Genomic DNA, 21,269 nt, shown 5'->3' with positions numbered 1-21,269 from the left:
GAAGACGTCTTAAATGTGCTCTTACTATAGGGCTCGCAATGAATTAAAAATACAGAGACAAATTCTTGAAGGAAAAAACAACCTACACCAACAAATTCAATCAAGAACCGAAGAAAAGAAATACCTCGTAAAGGCAGTAAACCCAGTCAATTAGAAGACGTGGTAAGACCTCATCTAACGAATCGATGTCTTTAGAGAAGCGACACAAGATCCGACCAATTGGCATAGTATCGAAAAATGACTGAGGACATCTTAATATTCTCGATGTAAGCTCCCTGTGCAGCTTTTGTGAAGCAATTGCCGCCGCAAAGTATGGAATAACTTCGCAGTAGCCAAACAAAGCTGCAAGGAAATAGAAGCTCTGGTTACTAACGCAATAACTTATCATAGTTGCCTGTGTGTCCCCTTCGAAAAACATCTTCCCCAATTCGACGCCTGTCTTTGTCACAGCCTAAGAAAAACTAAGAAACCCAGTCCTCCTTCCTCCTCATTCACAATATTAAGATACTTACCATAAAGAAAAGGGGTATAAAAAAGCTACCAGATGCCAACTGCTGTTCAAGGACCTGAGCTTACAGCACCAAACCATACGGAGGGGTTCACTGTCTTTAGTGACACAATCATCATCCTGACTCTTTGTCCACCAAAAAGTCATCAAATTCACACAACGAATATTTAAAGTAGCAACCAGAGGACAAAAATGTAAAGAAGAGCTGTGTAACATTCTCTGAGCAGCAAATTACCAGCAAAAAATACAAAACAGTCTTCAAATATTGCAGTCCTCTGCATAAATGTTTTAACGATGTCGAAATACCTTAGTAACACTGATTTTTCTGAAACGGCCCCCGCCCACCTCCATTGTGACACTGTGAATGTCAAAACATAAGAAAGTGACACGAAACCTCTCACAAAGTTTTCACTATTTTTCCTTTAAGATATTAACCCTTCAGACATACGAGCAATCAGACATAGGTGAATGCAAATCACGTTTAGAATTCAGCATGAAGATAAGAATGCAAATATCTTCGCTTTTTTTATAGCAACATCAACAGTTAATAAGCTCCAAAAAGATAACAAAAAACAAAAAGAGTGAGGAAGATGAGTTAAATTTTCTTACCGCTCATTGTTCTAAATTTAAGAATGTAATGCTAGCATTTTTCTTATTGTTAGTTTGGGGGGACTACGGTTAAACAAATTTCCACAAGAAACAACTGAATTTCAGATGCCACGTAAAGCGGAGAACGCCTGATCCTGCTTCACCTAACAATTGTTTCTTTAGTGCTTCCAATTTTTTGCGAAACTGTTCTCTTTTTTTTATTCGAATTTTTGTTTTTAGTGATAGAGCCATTTTTTTAACTTTTTTTATTTGAACTTTTGTTTTCAGTGATTGAGACGAAGAAAACTTTAAAAAATTGTTTACGCCAACAATATGGGCATTGGACAAAATCTATCATTATAATTTTGAACTGAACATAAAAAATGTAATGAGCACTTTCCCAAATATTACACAAAAGCTTCGGCCGATGAATGATTCTGATGGTATTTTCGTTAAGCGTAAAAAATACACTATAAGCAGAATGAGATTTATAACTAGATCATAACTAGGCCTTCTTCTCCACCCCTTATTTCTCAAAATCGTCTGATCAAAACTAAGAGAAAGCCATTTAGCCAAAAAAAGAATTAATATACAAATTTCATTTTAATAATTTATGTGCGGAGAGTCAAAACCAAACATGCATTAATTCAAAAACGTTCAGAAACTAAATAAAAAAAAACTAATTCTTTTATCTGAAAGTAAGGAGCGACATTAAAACTTAAAACGAACAGAAATTACTCCGTATATGAAATGGGTTGTCCCCTCCGCAATCCCTCGCTCTTTACGCTAAAGTTTGACTCTTTGCCACAATTCTACTTTTTAAAACAATTAAAAGCTTTACCGATATGAATCATCAGTATAAACACATACTTTCTATGTTCAGTTGGGTTGAGAACACAATTTCAATATTTAGGTTGGGATTTAAAAAATGGGATATTAACGCAAACTGACTTGACGTATTCTTGTAAAAGCCAAGCTTAATGACAGAAGTTTGCAACCGCTGAATCAGAGGATCAGCTTGAATTTAGGACATAATGCCCTCTGGATTAGTTTTAAATGTACGAATCAAATAACAGAGGTTAACCAACTTCGTCAAACAGCAGAAAACAGGCAAATTGTACGAACATTGATTATTTTCACTTTACGAATCAAATCACAGAGGTTGACCAAATTCACTAAACAGCAAAAAACAGGCAAATTGTACCAGAATCGATTGTTTTCACTTTACGAATCAAATCACAGAGGTGGACCAACTTGACTAAACAGCAGAAAACAGGCAAATTGTACGAACATTGACTGTTTTCACTTTATGAATTAAATCACACAGGTTGACCAAATTCACTAAACAGCAAAAAACAGGCAAATTGTACCAGAATCGATTGTTTTCACTTTACGAATCAAATCACAGAGGTGGACCAACTTGACTAAACAGCAGAAAACAGGCAAATTGTACGAACATTGATTGTTTTCACTTTACGAATCAAATCACAGAGGTGGACCAACTTGGCTAAACAGCAGAAAACAGGCAAATTGTACGAAAATTGACTGTTTTCACTTGATGAATTAAATCACACAGGCTGACCAACTTCGCTAAACAGCAGAAAACAGGCAAATTGTACGAACATTGACTGTTTTCACTTTATGAATTAAATCACACAGGTTGACCAAATTCACTAAACAGCAAAAAACAGGCAAATTGTACCAGAATCGATTGTTTTCACTTTACGAATCAAATCACAGAGGTGGACCAACTTGGCTAAACAGCAGAAAACAGGCAAATTGTACGAACATTGATTGTTTTCACTTTACGAATCAAATCACAGAGGTGGACCAACTTGGCTAAACAGCAGAAAACAGGCAAATTGTACGAAAATTGACTGTTTTCACTTGATGAATTAAATCACAAAGGCTGACCAACTTCGCTAAACAGCAGAAAACAGGCAAATTGTACGAACATTGACTGTTTTCACTTTATGAATTAAATCACACAGGTTGACCAAATTCACTAAACAGCAAAAAACAGGCAAATTGTACCAGAATCGATTGTTTTCACTTTACGAATCAAATCACAGAGGTGGACCAACTTGACTAAACAGCAGAAAACAGGCAAATTGTACGAACATTGATTGTTTTCACTTTACGAATCAAATCACAGAGGTGGACCAACTTGGCTAAACAGCAGAAAACAGGCAAATTGTACGAAAATTGACTGTTTTCACTTGATGAATTAAATCACACAGGCTGACCAACTTCGCTAAACAGCAGAAAACAGGCAAATTGTACGAACATTGACTGTTTTCACTTTATGAATTAAATCACACAGGTTGACCAACTTCGCTAAACAGCAGAAAACAGGCAAATTGTACGAACATTGACTGTTTTCACTTTATGAATTAAATCACACAGGTTGACCAACTTCGCTAAACAGCAGAAAACAGGCAAATTGTACCAGAATCGATTGTTTTCACTTTACGAATCAAATCACAGAGGTGGACCAACTTGACTAAACAGCAGAAAACAGGCAAATTGTACGAACATTGACTGTTTTCACTTGATGAATTAAATCACACAGGCTGTCAAACTTCGCTAAACAGCAGAAAACAGACAAATTGTACGAACATTGACTGTTTTCACTTTATGAATTAAATCACACAGGTTGACCAACTTCGCTAAATAGCAGAAAACAGGCAAATTGTACGAACATTGACTGTTTTCACTTTATGAATTAAATCACACAGGCTGACCAACTTCGCTAAACAGCAGAAAACAGGCAAATTGTACGAACATTGACTGTTTTCACTTTATGAATTAAATCACACAGGTTGACCAACTTCGCTAAACAGCAGAAAACAGGCAAATTGTACCAGAATCGATTGTTTTCACTTTACGAATCAAATCACAGAGGTGGACCAACTTGACTAAACAGCAGAAAACAGGCAAATTGTACGAACATTGACTGTTTTCACTTGATGAATTAAATCACACAGGCTGTCAAACTTCGCTAAACAGCAGAAAACAGACAAATTGTACGAACATTGACTGTTTTCACTTTATGAATTAAATCACACAGGTTGACCAACTTCGCTAAACAGCAGAAAACAGGCAAATTGTACCAGAATCGATTGTTTTCACTTTACGAATCAAATCACAGAGGTGGACCAACTTGACTAAACAGCAGAAAACAGGCAAATTGTACGAACATTGACTGTTTTCACTTGATGAATTAAATCACACAGGCTGTCAAACTTCGCTAAATAGCAGAAAACAGGCAAATTGTACCAGAATCGATTGTTTTCACTTTACGAATCAAATCACAGAGGTGGACCAACTTGGCTAAACAGCAGAAAACAGGCAAATTGTACGAAAATTGACTGTTTTCACTTTATGAATTAAATCACACAGGTTGACCAACTTCGCTAAACAGCAGAAAACAGGCAAATTGTACCAGAATCGATTGTTTTCACTTTACGAATCAAATCACAGAGGTGGACCAACTTGGCTAAACAGCAGAAAACAGGCAAATTGTACGAAAATTGACTGTTTTCACTTGATGAATTAAATCACACAGGCTGACCAACTTCGCTAAACAGCAGAAAACAGGCAAATTGTACGAACATTGACTGTTTTCACTTTATGAATTAAATCACACAGGCTGACCAACTTCGCTAAACAGCAGAAAACAGGCAAATTGTACGAACATTGACTGTTTTCACTTTATGAATTAAATCACACAGGTTGACCAACTTCGCTAAACAGCAGAAAACAGGCAAATTGTACCAGAATCGATTGTTTTCACTTTACGAATCAAATCACAGAGGTGGACCAACTTGGCTAAACAGCAGAAAACAGGCAAATTGTACGAAAATTGACTGTTTTCACTTGATGAATTAAATCACACAGGCTGACCAACTTCGCTAAACAGCAGAAAACAGGCAAATTGTACGAACATTGACTGTTTTCACTTTATGAATTAAATCACACAGGCTGACCAACTTCGCTAAACAGCAGAAAACAGGCAAATTGTACGAACATTGACTGTTTTCACTTTATGAATTAAATCACACAGGCTGACCAACTTCGTTAAACAGCAGAAAACAGGCAAATTGTACGAAAATTGACTGTTTTCACTTGATGAATTAAATCACACAGGCTGACCAACTTCGTTAAACAGCAGAAAACAGGCAAATTGTATGAACATTGACTGTTTTCACTTTATGAATTAAATCACACAGGTTGACCAACTTCGCTAAACAGCAGAAAACAGGCAAATTGTACAAAAATTACAGGACAGTATCTAGAAATCGTGAAAATAACAAGGTTCTTGGGGATGTAACCACATGATTCCCTCTACCCCAATCTTTTATGCAAGCAGTAGAAGCCAATTGAAAGCACTATGTTTTAGTTTCAGAATATGATAGTAAGAATGAGAAAGATGTATGAATTCAAGAAGTTTTTCTACAAACTGCGAACCAACTATGGACAAAGCAACAAAACAGCAATTAAAAAAGTTTTAGTCAAAATAGAGTTGAGCTATCCAAGTAAGATAAAACCAATTGAACACCCAGGGAGGCCATTAGTAAAAGCGTTAGCGGATATTGACCTTGCCCATAACATGCTCATCGTATTTATTGCGTTAGTATATGAGCATAAAGAACGGTCAATGAATAACACCAGGTAGGATGCGAGGAGGGCAAATTTTTTTCAAAAAAGAGTTTTTGATATATAAACGATCTTTCATCTTGTAATATACAGAGCAGTTATACAGCTGCGTCAGAAAGAAAAGTCTTGTGCTGTGAGAATTTAACAATCTGAACAGGGCTGCAGATTCGGTATTGTGGACTCACTCAAGTGCATACGGTTATATCCCCGACTTAGACTGCAGATTTAAATCTGAACTATTTTTGATTATTGGAAGTAAACTAATATCAGCTGGCTCAAAAGCCTTTTTTAAAAAGTACCCGATCAGATGATTTATCGATCAAAAGATTGATATACTGAAATATTTTTTGGCGCAAAAAATCTGGTTAGGATAATTTACTTCTGAAATCGGCCAAAGTAAAGGGATAGTTATGTGAAACAGAACACAAGAATACGGACTTTGAATAGCAACTTAGTAAAAAGTATGAACTTCGTGGTAAAAAAGAATCTGCTATTGAAGAGCATATGAATTTTGAGAAATAAGAATTACGAATTCTGATTCTAAATTTTAAACTTGAGTTTTGCTTTAAATCAAGTCGTAAATAAAGGAGAATGATTAAACAGAAGTTCTTGAAGTTCATTTTTACGGTTAAAACTTAAAGAGTTAAAGAAAGCACGACCATCTTTTTAAGTCATATTGAGTTACAAAGGAAGAATTACCCCGTAGAGGCACGCAATCCAACTTCGAACTATAAATGGAAAGGTATTATCCAGGACATCTACATCTTTTGAAAAGCGATTGACAATTCTCCCCAATGGGGTCGTGTCAAAGAAAGACGGGGGCAGACGAAATATGTGCGTCAACATGTATGCATGAAGAATTGTTGACGCTTTTAAAGTTGCTAGTGACGACAACACAGAAGCAATCATAACACTTATTGCTGAAAAAGAAAGATTAAATACACTTAGTAAAAAATTCTTGAGATAGATTGATTGATCACCTTGTTTGCTACTTTTTTCAATGTAACTTCTTCAAGAAAAGGATTGAGGAAATTTGAAAAAACGAAGAAAATAAAACGAATGAGTATTCTAAAGAGTAGGCCAATGGGGTACGAGGGTAGTTGGCGCATCTCGGAAACCCTGATAGATAAATTCAAGTACTGTAAGTATGAGAACTTCGTTTTCCTTAATCCCTATAATTAGAAGTGGGCGTACCTAACACTCAGGGCAGTTAGTTCGAACAATAGCATTAAGTAATTGAGTACACATATAGCACTACTGGGAAAGCCTTTTGATTTAAGTTTGTTCTCCATATTTAACACGCACAAAATTTTTCTCCAATTCAAATTCCGTATTTATGCCCTTGCCATAATAAAACAAAACTCAATTGTCACACTAAAACGCTCTACCTATCATTTCTTTTCTCTTTTTTCCCCAATCGGTACTTTTAACCCTAGATATAATGAATCACAAATAAATGATTGTTTTCTTCAAAGTTTAATAGCAGTTAAACTACGTTATACGGTAGTAAGATCTGATACATATACTAGGCCTTGCCCTATAAGCTAGGACTGGTTGTAACCTAGGCACTGAGGAACGAGTAAGAACTCGCTACGGATATTTTTAATTAAGAATAATTTGAAATCATTGAAACTTGGATTCAACCCAATACAGCTTTAAACAAGGAAAGTGGAGAGTACTTTTTTTTAGATTCAAAAAGCTTCATGCTTTGAGGACCTTTGATGTTTCTTCAAAAAAAAAAAAAAAAAAAAAAAAAAAAAAAAAAAAAAAAAAAAAAAAAAAAACTCCTACATTAATTACTCTAAGCCTGTGAGTCTTATGACTAAGTCTAGCCAAGAAAATACAGCAGGAACTTTTTTCCCTTACCATGAGATTAAGCGGTATTTTGCCCCAAGTACCACTAGGAATGTAGCTATACAATGATACTTCATTTTTCGATAATTTTTCTAAAGAATGAAAATTTTGATCCAAGAGGAATACGACATAAATTAACGACAAGAGATTAATGAGTGGGCTGCAAGTGATGAACAAACATCCTCTGCCCCTGATCCCAAGTCTTGAGAGATTAAAACGGTCGTTCCCATCAGGGCACTAGTTGTGTTGCGAGAGCAACACTTTGGTTTTGTCGTGTTTTTTTTTGTCCCTAGCACCCCATTTCAGCTTATTCCTAGAAAGTGGTAAGGGTCTACCCTCACCGGTTTTTACGGAAAGTGTGGACCTTAAACCGAGTTGAGGAATATGACTTTGCATTTTGGAAAGCTTCGTAGAACTCTTGCCTGGGGCCAAAAAGAATAGTTTTTGCTTGTCCTTGAGCCAGAGCTTAGAGTGGTGTGAAGTGAAGTAGAGTTTTATAGAAAACTTTCTGAAGTTATGCAGTCAAGCTTTCGTTTCATGAAACCATGTTTCTACTTTCGAGTGGAAAGCTCCGTTCTAGCAGGCAAGCACCAGTTTCAAATTGAAGATTGACTAAAATCTATAAGTGTTAAATATATACGGCAGTTACCTGCCCCGACAGCCAATATATCTTGTTTGAGTGATAAATAGAAAAATTCACAGAACGAAAACAGTGACATTTTCCTATGGGTCCGAAAGTGCTGCCATCTATTGTTTTACCCTTTTCTGTTTGTGATTTCAGCTGAGTTTATCATTTGGTTTTTCACACTATATATTGCAGTAGAGAAATGGTATCAGATGGGCCTCTTAAACTTTAAAATTTCTCTCATTGCTAAAGAAATATCCTTTGCTTCTTTCCAAGTGGTGACGTTAGAAAATGGCCTACGGCAAAAAAGTCAACTTTGGAACTAAGACAGACAGATTTTTTTTTTGACGGCAGTCAATAGCCCTTGATGAGCTGATAAAAGTATACGTCATCCATTTTTTGTAGAACTTCATGAAATGTATCAGTTTGAAAGTTTAAAGGGGTAGACAACTTCAGTAGTAAGGTACACACTGAAACCAAAAATAGGCCGATACCAATTGTGATATATAAGGGAGTTTTAAACAACAGTCGGCTGTTAGCTCATAATCATCTTCGGCAATGAGGGGTTTCCAACTTTTCTAGTTGGTGTATCTATTATTTGTTTCCGGTGTATTCGATGGTAAGACAAATTTGGGTCCAGTGGTAAAACATGTAGGGGACTTGTTTATTTCAAGATCCTTACAGATTAACAGCTTCAGGGTTTAATCGAAGCGAGGAAACAAACCAAAGTGTTGCTCTTGCAACACTTTGCTCGGCAAAGCCAAACAGACGTTGCCGCAACACCTCACGTTGCCCACGCAACGTAGATCTAGTTTTTATTAAATGTGTTCGTGGTTTCAAGAATGATACCCTTAACCTTTATAAGTCTTAAACGCCAAAGGTGGATGATCAGTGTCGACCCACTGCATTTTCAATTAAATGCCTCTGCCGAATAATTAAAACTAACTACCTTGATAGAATCTCAAATGTCGAACACCTCGAACGCCTTAACATCCAACAAACAAAGCCCCAGTATCCAGCCCCAGGAACTTCGGTGGCTCGGTTACGTCAAACAGAAACGACAGTCCGGTCACGCAAAAATCATCTTCGATAGCTGACTAACGATTCTCACCCTTGGGGTCGTCTCCCAAAGAGGTGGAATAAAAACTTGGCACCTCACCCTTTCTCAGATTTTCTTTGTCTAGCAAAAGATCACGAGTCATAGAGAAGGCAAGTCCATGCCCGTACCAAGAAAGAGACCCTAAGAGGACCTTCAAGGACGGACTTGACTTAAGTAAATTAAGTCGAGCCTTTATAAACAAGCAAATCTTCAATACAAAATACTGCTATATAAACTAGTTTCAGAAACATTCTCCTCCATCCTTTTGCTTTAGTTCCTCTCTGGAAGTGTATGTGACAATTGAGTAATTTTTATCATACCAACAGCTGAACTTAAAAATAATACAGTAAGTAGCAAGCGTTTTAGAATTTTACTATGGCAAATACATCATCTTACTAAACTAAAACACAATTCCCCATAAGCAATTTTTAGAGCCTATTAGATGCAACATCACAAAATTAAATTACCCCATACAAAGTACTGAGCAACGAACGAAGCGAAAACGGTATACTGCGATCAACGAGGTCAACATCTTTGCCAAACCGGTTAAGAAAACGTCCCATAGGTGTTGTTTCGAAAAAGACCATGGGGCTTTTAAGGATGTTATCAAGCATTCGATGGTGAAGCTTGCGAGAGGCTTCAAGGCCACCTTTGGCAACGTTTAAGATATTGAAATATATCATAATAGCTGAAATGTAAGATTATTAGCTTATAATGGCTTTTGGAAATAAACTTGTCAAATATCTCAGATAAGCAGAATTTTCAACCGTACCAAAATACACGCAGTCACACCGTCGTCCCTAAAACGAAAGGGCATATCTGGTACAATTCTAAAAAGTAAGTTCAAAGTGAAAAAAAAAAATCCTCGAGTGGAACTTCGTCTACTAAGTGGAGTATTTCTATCATAGGAGGTAACGGAGACTGGTCACGATTTACAAAAAGTTTTCAGTACTGCTACCGTAAAGGCTCATAACCTTAATTTTGCAAAATATAAACCAAAATGAAGCGGCAATATTCCCTTATGCATTGTAACTTTAACATTAGTTTTGTTATTCAAATCTCGGAATCAAACAAAATTTCCATGAAAACCTTAAAACTCTTTTTTTTTTTCTCCTGTAAAATTTTATATGTTTAAGACACCCTTTTGTTTTGGGCTCGGCGATACATGGCTGACTAATCTTTAAATAGCAATTCTGTTTTCTTTTGTGGGAAGAAAAAATTTGATTCAGAGAAAGATTCGTAAAATTATGAGGCAAGTTCACTCTCTTTAGAACATGAACTCTTCTTTTACATAAAATGGTGTTAATTTTTTCAAAGATGGTCAAAAAAAGGTGATTTATTGAAAAAAAAAAGATTTTCGTGTTTTAACGAAAAGAGAAGAGAAAGAAGTTTTATCAAATTGCCAACGGTGTTGAATCTTAAAATAAAAAAACCTTTTATCACCGATCAAATATGAAGGAAAACCATACAGAATACAATAAGCTTTAGACAAAACCAGGACTTACCCACCACCACCCCCCATAAGAAGACTATAAATAAGGTCGTTTAACGAGTAATATCGTAACTTTTGGTGTTTTGGTATTTGAGCGATAAAACTAGAAATTTTTTTTAACGGTAAGAAAGATATATTCATAAGATAAGAAAAAAAGATTACTTTTATAGTAAAATGAGATTATGACAATGCATATCGGAACTTATTACACAATATTATTCACCGTAGAGCCCTATAAATTAATAGCGTCCATGGTAAGAATTCATTTTCTTTAATATGGGATCACTACCTATCCTCGGACGGACATAAGAGACATAAATACATACCCAAGTTTTGACGCAAACACAACGAACACATGTTTTGAACACTATTACTCCCACATAGAGAGAAATTTCATACCGAGAGTAATGTTTGAAGCCAAGAGCGTACAACGCTAGGTAAAACATTATCAACAACATCAACGTCTTTAGCAAATCGGTTCACAATTCGACCCAGTGGAGTAGTATCGAAATAGGACATTGGTGAACGGAAAACATGTCTTAACATAATATTATGAAGAAGCCTCGATGCAAAAAGATTTGCCAATGCATTGGTTAAACTTGCAGCAGCAATAGATACGGCTAAAATTAAGTAGATATTACAGAAACAATTCTAATACCTATCACTAAGGTTTCTGATTTGAGATGTCTCAAAATAGAATATTTTAGTCAACAGGAAATACATAATTAAGAACGGTTGTGAATACGACTGTAGATGGAATAAAAAAAAATTAATAAAAAAAAACTTCACAAAAAAAATTATGGATTTTAAACTGCGATGTAAATGAATTTAACAAAAATGAGGAAAAATGAATTGTTTTCTAAGTATGATTTTGAGGATTCATTTGATTAGTTTGAAAATTTGGTAGAACATTAGTCAAATTATGATTTTTGTGCATATTGTTTAGTGGATTGAAGAAAGGGGCTGATTGTCAAATATTTTGAGAGTTATAGCAGGGTATATGCTTTTGTCTTAGGGTTTTTCGAAAAGTCCCCTCTGAGATGAATGGAGGATTTTCTGTTTGTGTGAACTTATCTGCTCCTCCCTTCTCCCTATCAAGCCAATGTATTTGAAGAGGACATGGTTTGTGTTCAGTCTTTTTCAAATAAGTAATTTTTTTCAAAATTGAAATTGAAACACTAAGCTGATATTATTACAGTTCGCACAGCTCTTTGACCACCTGACATTGACAAAGCCAGGACTGTAAGCTTTTTAAACCAAAGGCATATTATATTTGAACCATTATCTTTTTTTGTGAATAAAATTTTGATTCAATAAATGTATACCCATTTTATTTGCTGATCTACCTCCTCGATTACTTGAGAACTCTGAGAAAATCAGAAACCCTGTCAATCACAATAAAGTCTATTAAAACGAAATTTGTTTAACTCATTGACATTATTTTGTTAAAACACATAGAAACGAATAAACACTAAAGAATTTGAACAAAGAAAAAAAACGTACAAGATAAAGCTTGCTTAACAACGAACGCTTCACCATAAGTCCATAGATACATGTAAATTAAAATTTTCTCAGTTCCTTTTTTTTTGAACGACCAAAAAATATACAAAAAAAAAAAAAAATGAAAACCCACAGAAGCTTTGAAATTACCCAAATATTATTAGCTAAACATATACATTCCGACATACATTCCCTATGATATACATTCCGAGAATTTTCTGACTGTAAAATGCCAAACTGTAGCAGATTTGGATATATTACTTAATAGGAAATATGTATTAGGCTAGTGCTCTTGCAGTTAACATGTTAGTCATATATTAACATGAGACACAGAAATCAATCTTTTCTTTAACGACCAAAAGATATACAGGTTAATGTTTCGCTGCGCATCAACAAGAATAAGTCTAATCTTGAATATTCTTATGATAAATTAATTATAATAAACTAATCATAACAAATTAATAATAATAAATTGACTATTATAACTATAAAAATAAATTATATTATCATAAACTTCATTATTAACTAATATAATGTATAATTAAATAATAAATGAATTAGTATAATAAATTATATTGTTATAAACTAATATTAATTATTGTAATTATTTGGTAAATAAACAATGACAAATTAATGATCTAAATAAATTAATTTACTGGTTTTTTACTCGAAAATCTACTGCAATACTAAGATAATTCCCTAAATTATTTCGTGGATCTTAATTTAACGATAACAATCCAATTTACTCACACAGGTTTTCATTTCCCATTTGTTTACTAACTCATCTTTTAATTGTTTGGCTCTTAATCTTCCTTTTTTAGAATATTGTCATATCAATCAATCAATCAATCAAATTATATGATTGAAATGTACACAATTCGGGTCAGTCCCGCTCTCACGCTCCTGGTCGTAACACTTTGAAACTCAAAAGTAGCCTACGATTTTCAGCAGTAGAATACTGAGCTCCAAATAACTCTTTTACAACAATGACCGTTTTTGATTAAGTTCGATACAACTCAGGATGTTGAGTCACTCAAAAATTGGTCAGCTATCATAACTATTAGTACAGGTAAAACCACAAATATCTCTAACGAAAGAAGGGAAAAGAATAAGTCAGTCGGAAAATAGTTGGTACAATTCGAGTGCCAAGCCTTACAGTTCATTATATACTATTTCAAACGCTCAGTTATAGACTCAAACACATTTTTCTCATAAACACTCCAAAAAACTTTGAATTAGCCCGCCCCTGATATTTTGATATTTTATTTCTCTTTTTTTAATGGTTGCCTAATACATGCAATGTATCAGATGACATTCAAACTCAAATGATTCTGTTGTCAAACGTCTTAGATGGTCATACAGATCGGAGGCAGTTGATCAAAGCAAAAATTGATCAAATCTGGGCCAATAAGCTTTTCAGATACAGGCTCTTGAAATTACGACTAGAACTAAATCCATGCCCTCAACTTTCATTGGATAATCCAACAAAAACCACCAAAAACCATTTTCATGAAAATTGTGACTAATTTCAAGAACACTACTGTAATGTTTTCACCAGTGCAGGAATGCACAACTGCATGGCAAAATGTCCAAGCAAGAAATTACTACTATTGCTAAAAAGTGATTGCAGAAAAAAACCGGCTGAGGCCAAAACAGCTATGCACGCTCCTCTTCCACCCTAATCCATTGAAAACATTACTGTTCCCCTTACTTATTTTACATTACATTACATCCACCCCTTTCATGTAGTCCCAATTCCCCTGAAATTGTTTTCTTCGACCTCTTTCCACCGCATTCAAGGAGGAACTGCTTTTCGTTTGGCCTAACGTGGATGGTCAAAAAGGCCGGTCTTTGACAAAATGTGTAAAATTTGGCCAACTGTTTTTCTTTAATCGTTGTCTTAGAAAGTGAGCACACCTTATTAAAAAGTGAGCACAACCCCATTTTCAGCACATCTTATTATTTGACCGTTATCTAATACCATCCTTAAACACTGCCCGTGGAAAAGCTTTAACAAATCTTTCTCAGGTTTTTGAAACACCCACGCTTTAGAGCCATATTTTACCACTATCACTATCGTTGCTTCCAATATTTTAATCTCATTTCGCAACTTATCTCCCTATTGTTCTGGAAATTTTCAATTGTAAAAAAATCCCTCCACCTTAGCATGGAGCCTTGAATATTCTACTTCGTACACCTTCATTGTATCTACTATCTTAACTTTCCATCTTTTGTTAGAAAAATCGAATAAAAAAAGACTTGACACACTTTAATGCTAAAGTTTAAATTTAGATTTAATTCATATTTTCCTGCCTACATTTTTATTGCTCTGTTTCTTTTGAATTATGTGTTTCGAGATCAACGTCCTTAATTAACTGAACATTTATGGAAGAACAAAAAGATGGAAAAGTTTAGATTTTCCCTAGAAAGGAAAAGAAGCATATTGTAGACCTGAGATTGTCTGAAAAAAAACAGATTACCTTGTCCGAACCCCAAAGCCCCATAAACTCCTAGAAACATATCTCTTTCTGATGGTGGTATTGGCACAGGTTCGGTTGCAGTATCATTTTCATTGACATATGCATTAGACCAAGCTGACAGCCAAACGTTTGTTCCGACAGAAAATAGCTGATAGATTGCATACAAAAGTATGGTCCAAAATGATAAAGCAAAACCAACTGAACGAAGATAGTGGAGGTACACTTCCGTCTTGACCTTTAAGAGGAAATGATTTGGATAAATAAATAAACTATTGGTGTAATAACAGTAGCTAATCTAGGTAGTTCACGAAAACAGACAAAATATAATTGAATGAAAACTAATACAGACCCAAAAACAAATTGATATTGAATTTATACTGGGTTCAATTAATGGTAATAATGGTTACAGCGGGAGATCTAACTTAGTAAACAGTGAACACGATACATATAAAAAACAAAGAAAAAAAAACTTTTTAGATCAAACCACATGATGAGAAAAATTTCCCTATAACCAGGTCGTTTTTGAAGACTTTCAAAAAAGATCCTAAAATTCAGAAAATGTACCTAATCAAAAAGAAATTGACAACCGGAATCTCCCTCCTTACCCCTAGATTTGTGCCCTTATTCTCTAGAATTTGAAAATTACCTTTTCGGGGTATTCTCAAGAAAAATGTCTTTTTTCTTGTATTTTCATTGAAAAAATGAAAAAAAACGACGAATTTGCCTCCCCCTAGATTAAAAAACCTCTCCCTATTTTTTCGTGAATGGCCACCACTGCTCTATTCGTCCCTCTGAACAAATTTCCCTAATTTTGTAGTAGCCTTAAACGGCATGATCCTAAAATAAATCAGTTTACCAGGTACATGAGAAGTCTCAGATACATGACTAGGCTTTAAACTAGTCCAACCTCAGTTGAACCTACACTTCAATGAATCGGCAGATTATTTTAGGGACATCCCTTCCTCCTTCCCCTCCTCACACATTAATGATCCCCTTATTCGTTCATAAATTCGTATGCAAAGTTAACAAATCAAACTCTGCATAGACTAAGGCTAAAATCAACATGGACAAGACGGACAGTGACGTAAGCCTACGAAGAATTATTGTTCAATAGCTAGCAGCCAATACTTGCTAGCAGCAAATGCTAAAAAATTCTGAAAAATCTCGTGCTTAACTCCAAAAAGTAACCAAAAATACAGGCGAATCAGCAAGCAATTATTATTTAAACTTATCTATATCTCAATATTTTCGTCTTTTCGCTGTCGTTAAGCTATTCTCTTAGATACACGGATACTTGATGGTTTAATTTACACAGAAGCGAATGAGTTCACTCGTTCAAATCCCCAGAATTTAATGATGACAGTGGAAACACTGACAAAAAATAATGAAGTTCAATGACCCTTGTATCTGTCAGCAAATATTAGTTAGGAGATTGGTGGACTTCCTTAACAAATTGTTAAGCAACAAAACATATTTTGTTCAAGATGGAAATCACTTCCACCATCATACCTTTCCTGTTTCAGCTTTTTCGGCTTCAATAAGCTTCTCTCCTTCCTTGGGTTTGACAGTACCGTTAGCTTGAACCTCTTTCGTTGGAGACTTGGATTTTTCAAGGGATCCTCTTCGCTTTTCCACTTCCTTACTACCTTCTTTGGCAGAATTCTGGGGAGACGACGTGACACTGGTATCGGACAAATGACTTCTGCTTTCAGACACATGAGAGCGTTGACGGGATATCTGTCGCTTAACTTCTTCCCGACCAAGACTAGATTCCAACTCTTCCCTGATTTTCGCGAGTTCTACGGAAAATTTATATCATTATTTTGCAGTCTAAAGACGTGATTTCTGAATTTGGTGCTACTAACACAACCATCCCCCCCTCCAACCTCGTAAAAAGTCAAAAATATCAAGGTTGATCAAACCGATAATAATGGCAACGGCGGATAAAACAAAACTAGAAAAACAAACTATTAAACATGCTAAAAGCACTGATTATTCAGGTGAAATTTCAAATAAAGTAAAAATAATAAAAAGAAAGAAAGAAATAGACAGGAATAAACTGGTAGAGAGTATTACAACTAATGTAAAACCAAGAAAACTTCATGGTCATCTTCCGAAAGTCCACCACAAGAATTTAGTCTACAAGATAGACACTAGAAGGATATGCGTTTTGATACTATGTTGAAGCTCCGGTTCAACAGCAAAAGATACAAATATAAACATAAGGATAAATTCTAACATAGACAAACCATAAATTCAAGAGTTGACTATACTTTTACCGAAGACTATGTGTTTTCAAAATGTTACCTAAGTTTTGGTAAGATTAGGTGAGTTCCAAATAAAGGTTTTTACACTAGTCAAAAAGGTAGCTTTGAAACTAATACCCAAAATATATTATCCCGATTAATGAACAATAAAGAAAGGTTTAGGGTTTAAGGTGATTAGCTTTTGAGAGTCGATAGTCTTTAAACAAGAACACTCGATATTAATTAACAAAAAGAAACATCATAGAAAGATATAATCCTTTATCACAGATTTCACACAGCCATAGAACTCAGAACCAATCTGAAAAGGTTTTGCTCACTCTTTCCTACTACTTTCAACAATACTCACTATATAATGACAACAAAACACTTTCATGCTATTCTCTAATTCTGCAAATTATCGAAGAATGTCATTGACTAGTAAGACTCGAATATTGTAGTAAGTTCCAAGAGTACTACATACACACTGGGTGTCGAGGATTGTCCAGGGAATAGCCTCCGTTTATGCATAGCGCAAAAAGTAGTGGGAGGAGCACCGTCATCCGCAAAACAGCGTACGCCTCGTTTCATTTTTATTCCCAAACGGAGGTTATTCTCTGGACGACGTTATATCCTGCACTGTTACACGCATTTTGAAAAGACAATTCAAACAGATAGCTTTCTCAGAAACATGGAAGCTGTTTCAAACACTTACAACATCCGTTATCAGCGAAACATTCTTGGATTAGGTCTAGTGCTGTGGCTTCACTTGAAAGAACTAGATTTAATCTACTAATAATTAAACATCTACATTTCTGATTGTTCTTAAAAAGAAACTGATTATAAACGTAACGCAATTTTGACCACCTAATATAACCAGAATTATACCTTTTTTCGGCAGATTGGGATTATATATCCCCATTTACTGCGTGCAAATAACATGTAATACAGCAAAAACTCCTAAGGATCCGACAAGTTCTATTATATATTGTTCAAAAATGCTAAGTTTGCCATCCCGATACTTTTAGTATATTATATCAGAATGTCCCTCTTCTTGGTAATCAATGCAATTCTCTTACCCGTAACGATATCCTCTCCTTCTTCTTCTTCATTGAGATGCTCCAGCAAAAATTCAGCAAAATCTCCTTTTTTATCAAGCAACTCTTTATAAGAACCAGCTTCAGAAATGACACCATCTTTAAGTACAATGATTTTATCCGTTTGCGGCAAGAATGTTATTCCATGAGTTACCAAAATTCGAGTCTGAAAGATAAACAGAACTAGTAATTTTTTTTTTTTTACTATCAAGTTAGCTAAACATTATTTTACCGTTTTAACTCAGAGTAACTGTGAAGTAGCTCTTCTGAACTTCCATGTGAGTTTCAACCAACTCTGTGAAGAGCTGGTCAATCTCATTATTCCGAGGGTGTCAAATAAACTACCAAATTAATTCTCAATTTTTGGAACGGAAAACAACAAAGTGACGGCTACTCCGAATTAAAAAAAAAAAGAGAGAACACAAACATACGTTTTATAATTAGTTTTTTCAGTTATACTCTTCTTCCATTGCATATACCTTAAATTAAATTGTATACCTTTTGCGATTATATACTATTCGTTTATTCCCAAGAATTCATAATTGGGCCGGATAAAAAGTTTCTGATATCCCTAGGAGTCGGTCTTTGCAGTGCCGTTCTCACTACGGCATTGTGAATGCGAGTTGGTAAGTGTGAGTATCTTTCTTAGAATTCTCCATCCCCTCCTAAACCTCCTAGCTCTAAGCTTTTTTCCATCCCTCATGTAGATTCGATGCGGTGGTGGGGTATTACAGTCCGGGATGCTAAAACGAAGATCCAGGTTGGTTACTCTAAAATTGTTGTCCGTTTTTGTAAATATTTTCTTTATCTTCCTCTTTGGTATAGGAATAGAAAGTTAATAAATAAGTTTCACCTCCCGAATATTACTGAAAAGCTGATTGGTTTACACACAAAGATTTTGGAAACAGCGTATTGGCGACTGTCGCCTCATCATGGCTTAATTCGTTTTTTTCATTAAAATTATTTATTTAATGTTAATGTTGTTTAATTATTTTTGGTGATTTATTGTTGTTTGTTTTTGTTTTTTTTATGAAATGTTATTGTTGATTTTCGCTTGTGTTTACTCCACTATTTATATTTTTATGTAAGTGGATTACAAATAAATATATATATATTGTGGTGACCAGTATAACCCGTATAAACTTAACGCACAACGCTTACGACTATTGGATCACCAGTATAACCAGTATAGCCTAAAGATTAAAAGAGGTACTTCAGGTTATTATTAATGTCTCAATCTCTAATACTATCAACTGTTACTATTTCCAAATCATGGTTGCAGCGTTAGATCCAACCTAGTAATGAACAAACTAGAAACTGAAAATATAAAAATAAGTTTTGAACGAAAAAAAAACTGTCAAATGAGAAAGAACCTCCGATTGAAGTAGATTCAAATGGTAACTATTATTTTGATCAACCTTCTGCAAAGCACACTTGCAGGAATTTTGAAAAAAGCCTGAAACTCCACAAAAATGGTTTCTGGTCACTGGATTAAATTTGTGCATCATTCTTCAGCACAAAGAAAAATCACCATTGCACATGGGAAGCAGTGATATATCTCCTTTCTATTCTTCTTCTTTATGTGATTTTTTCTTCTTTTTTTGTGTCCCGTATGAGTAGAAATTGACCAAACAAGTCGATAGTGTTTGGTTGACCAAACAAGTCAACTACAAAAGTAGTTGAGATATTTTGGGTACGTTTTTGTATGATATTCCATTATTTTTGGGGTTTTCTTTTATGAAAATAATAACAACTTCTATTGCTCTAACTACTCTAAGCTCATTGTAATACAAAATGAAAATTGTAATTCTAATTAATATACACTTGCAGAAACAAAAACAATACAGAAATTACAAAAAAATCTATAATTTTTCACACTCACAAATCATGTGACCAACACTCTCATCAAAACCACCACACATAGGGCAAAAGTAAAAATCGTCCTAGTTTATATGCTAATGGTACTTCTCTGGCTGGATGTATATGATAACATATGGTCAGACATGTATTTTCACTTTTATTTTTTTTCGTTAATTTTCATTTTTGTTTTATTAGATGCAATATTTTCTTGTATGAAGTGTTACATTACTGTTGACCTAAAAATGGCTTAAGTATTTATGCTTCTTAAGTAGAACCTAATCTACCCTCAGTTATTATACAAGCATTGCGTTTGCTCGTAGCTGCTTCCCCTCTATACCACGTAAAGGACAAGCTCTTATTCTAGAGTTTACCTGTTGTGGTGAGTGACAATAAAGAATGTATTTCTTTTTCTATCATTAGGCTAATTTTATCATATCTTTTTTTTTCTTCTAATACTATTTTTTCAATACTAATATACTACAACAATTACTTATACAAACTAGAATATAAATGTTTGACTAATGATAGTAAAAAAAAAGAAGCAAAAACGAAGGAATATTCAAATACCTTCTTGTGAAGCATGCCTTTAGGACCGATGACGTTATCAAAAATATGTCGTCCTACATGAGTATCCACTGCTGATAGAGGATCATCCATCAAATAGATGTCAGAATCGCTATAAACAGCTCTGGCAAGACTAACGCGCTGCTTCTGGCCTCCACTTAGGTTAATACCCTGAAATAAAAATACTTAATAAGGATCATAATAATTAAGACAGAAAATTAGTCTCAATATACCTAAATACAAAACGAAGGTTTAGTTTATCAATAATCTGTCATAACCTATAGCAAGGTAAATCCTATACAAAGACCTCATACTACTAACAAGGCAATACCCGGGGGGGGGGAGGGGAGATTTGAAGCTTCCCCCCAAAAAAATTGTCCGACTCGTAATTACGTAATAAAATCCTTAATCTACGATGTAGGCTGCTATTTTAATTTTAATAACATGCTTCTTTTAGAAGTGGTTATGCACTGCTTCTTTACTTGCTCTTTATTTGCCCAAAAAGTCACTGTGTAGATGATTACAAAGCACTAGTTGAAATATCAACTTTATTTGAAAAATAAATGTTTTGGTGCTCTAGTCGTTTTTCTACAACTTGGTTTTTGTATGATACACACAATTTAGCTATGGAGTTGTTAAGGGGATTTGATCAGCGGCAAAGCGCATGTTAAGTGTGCAGAAGGTCCGCGGTTCGACTCCG

The 21,269-nt window shown here is 34.8% G+C and overlaps 1 protein-coding gene across 4 annotated transcripts in view; it reads right to left on the bottom strand.

Annotated features, from left to right (window-relative positions):
* The window catches only part of LOC136040346 (multidrug resistance-associated protein 1-like), a gene marked incomplete at its 5' end in the record, with an annotated part of 45,377 nt that extends 24,637 nt beyond the window's left edge, over positions 1 to 20,740 (bottom strand). The window contains 5 exon segments of one of the 4 annotated variants that reach the window (XM_065724590.1): positions 11,225 to 11,445; positions 14,806 to 15,040; positions 16,315 to 16,604; positions 18,128 to 18,311; positions 20,573 to 20,740. In XM_065724590.1, coding sequence (XP_065580662.1) covers positions 11,225 to 11,445; positions 14,806 to 15,040; positions 16,315 to 16,604; positions 18,128 to 18,311; positions 20,573 to 20,740 — 1,098 coding nt within the window. 4 annotated transcript variants of the gene reach the window in all.
* Positions 20,741 to 21,269: the final 529 nt, after the last annotated feature.

Source organism: Artemia franciscana, chromosome 20 (genome assembly GCF_032884065.1).
Source record: "Artemia franciscana chromosome 20, ASM3288406v1, whole genome shotgun sequence".
Classification (NCBI taxonomy): domain Eukaryota; kingdom Metazoa; phylum Arthropoda; class Branchiopoda; order Anostraca; family Artemiidae; genus Artemia; species Artemia franciscana.
Note: the sequence above shows the minus strand (reverse complement) of the source record. Positions and strands in the feature narration are given on the sequence as shown.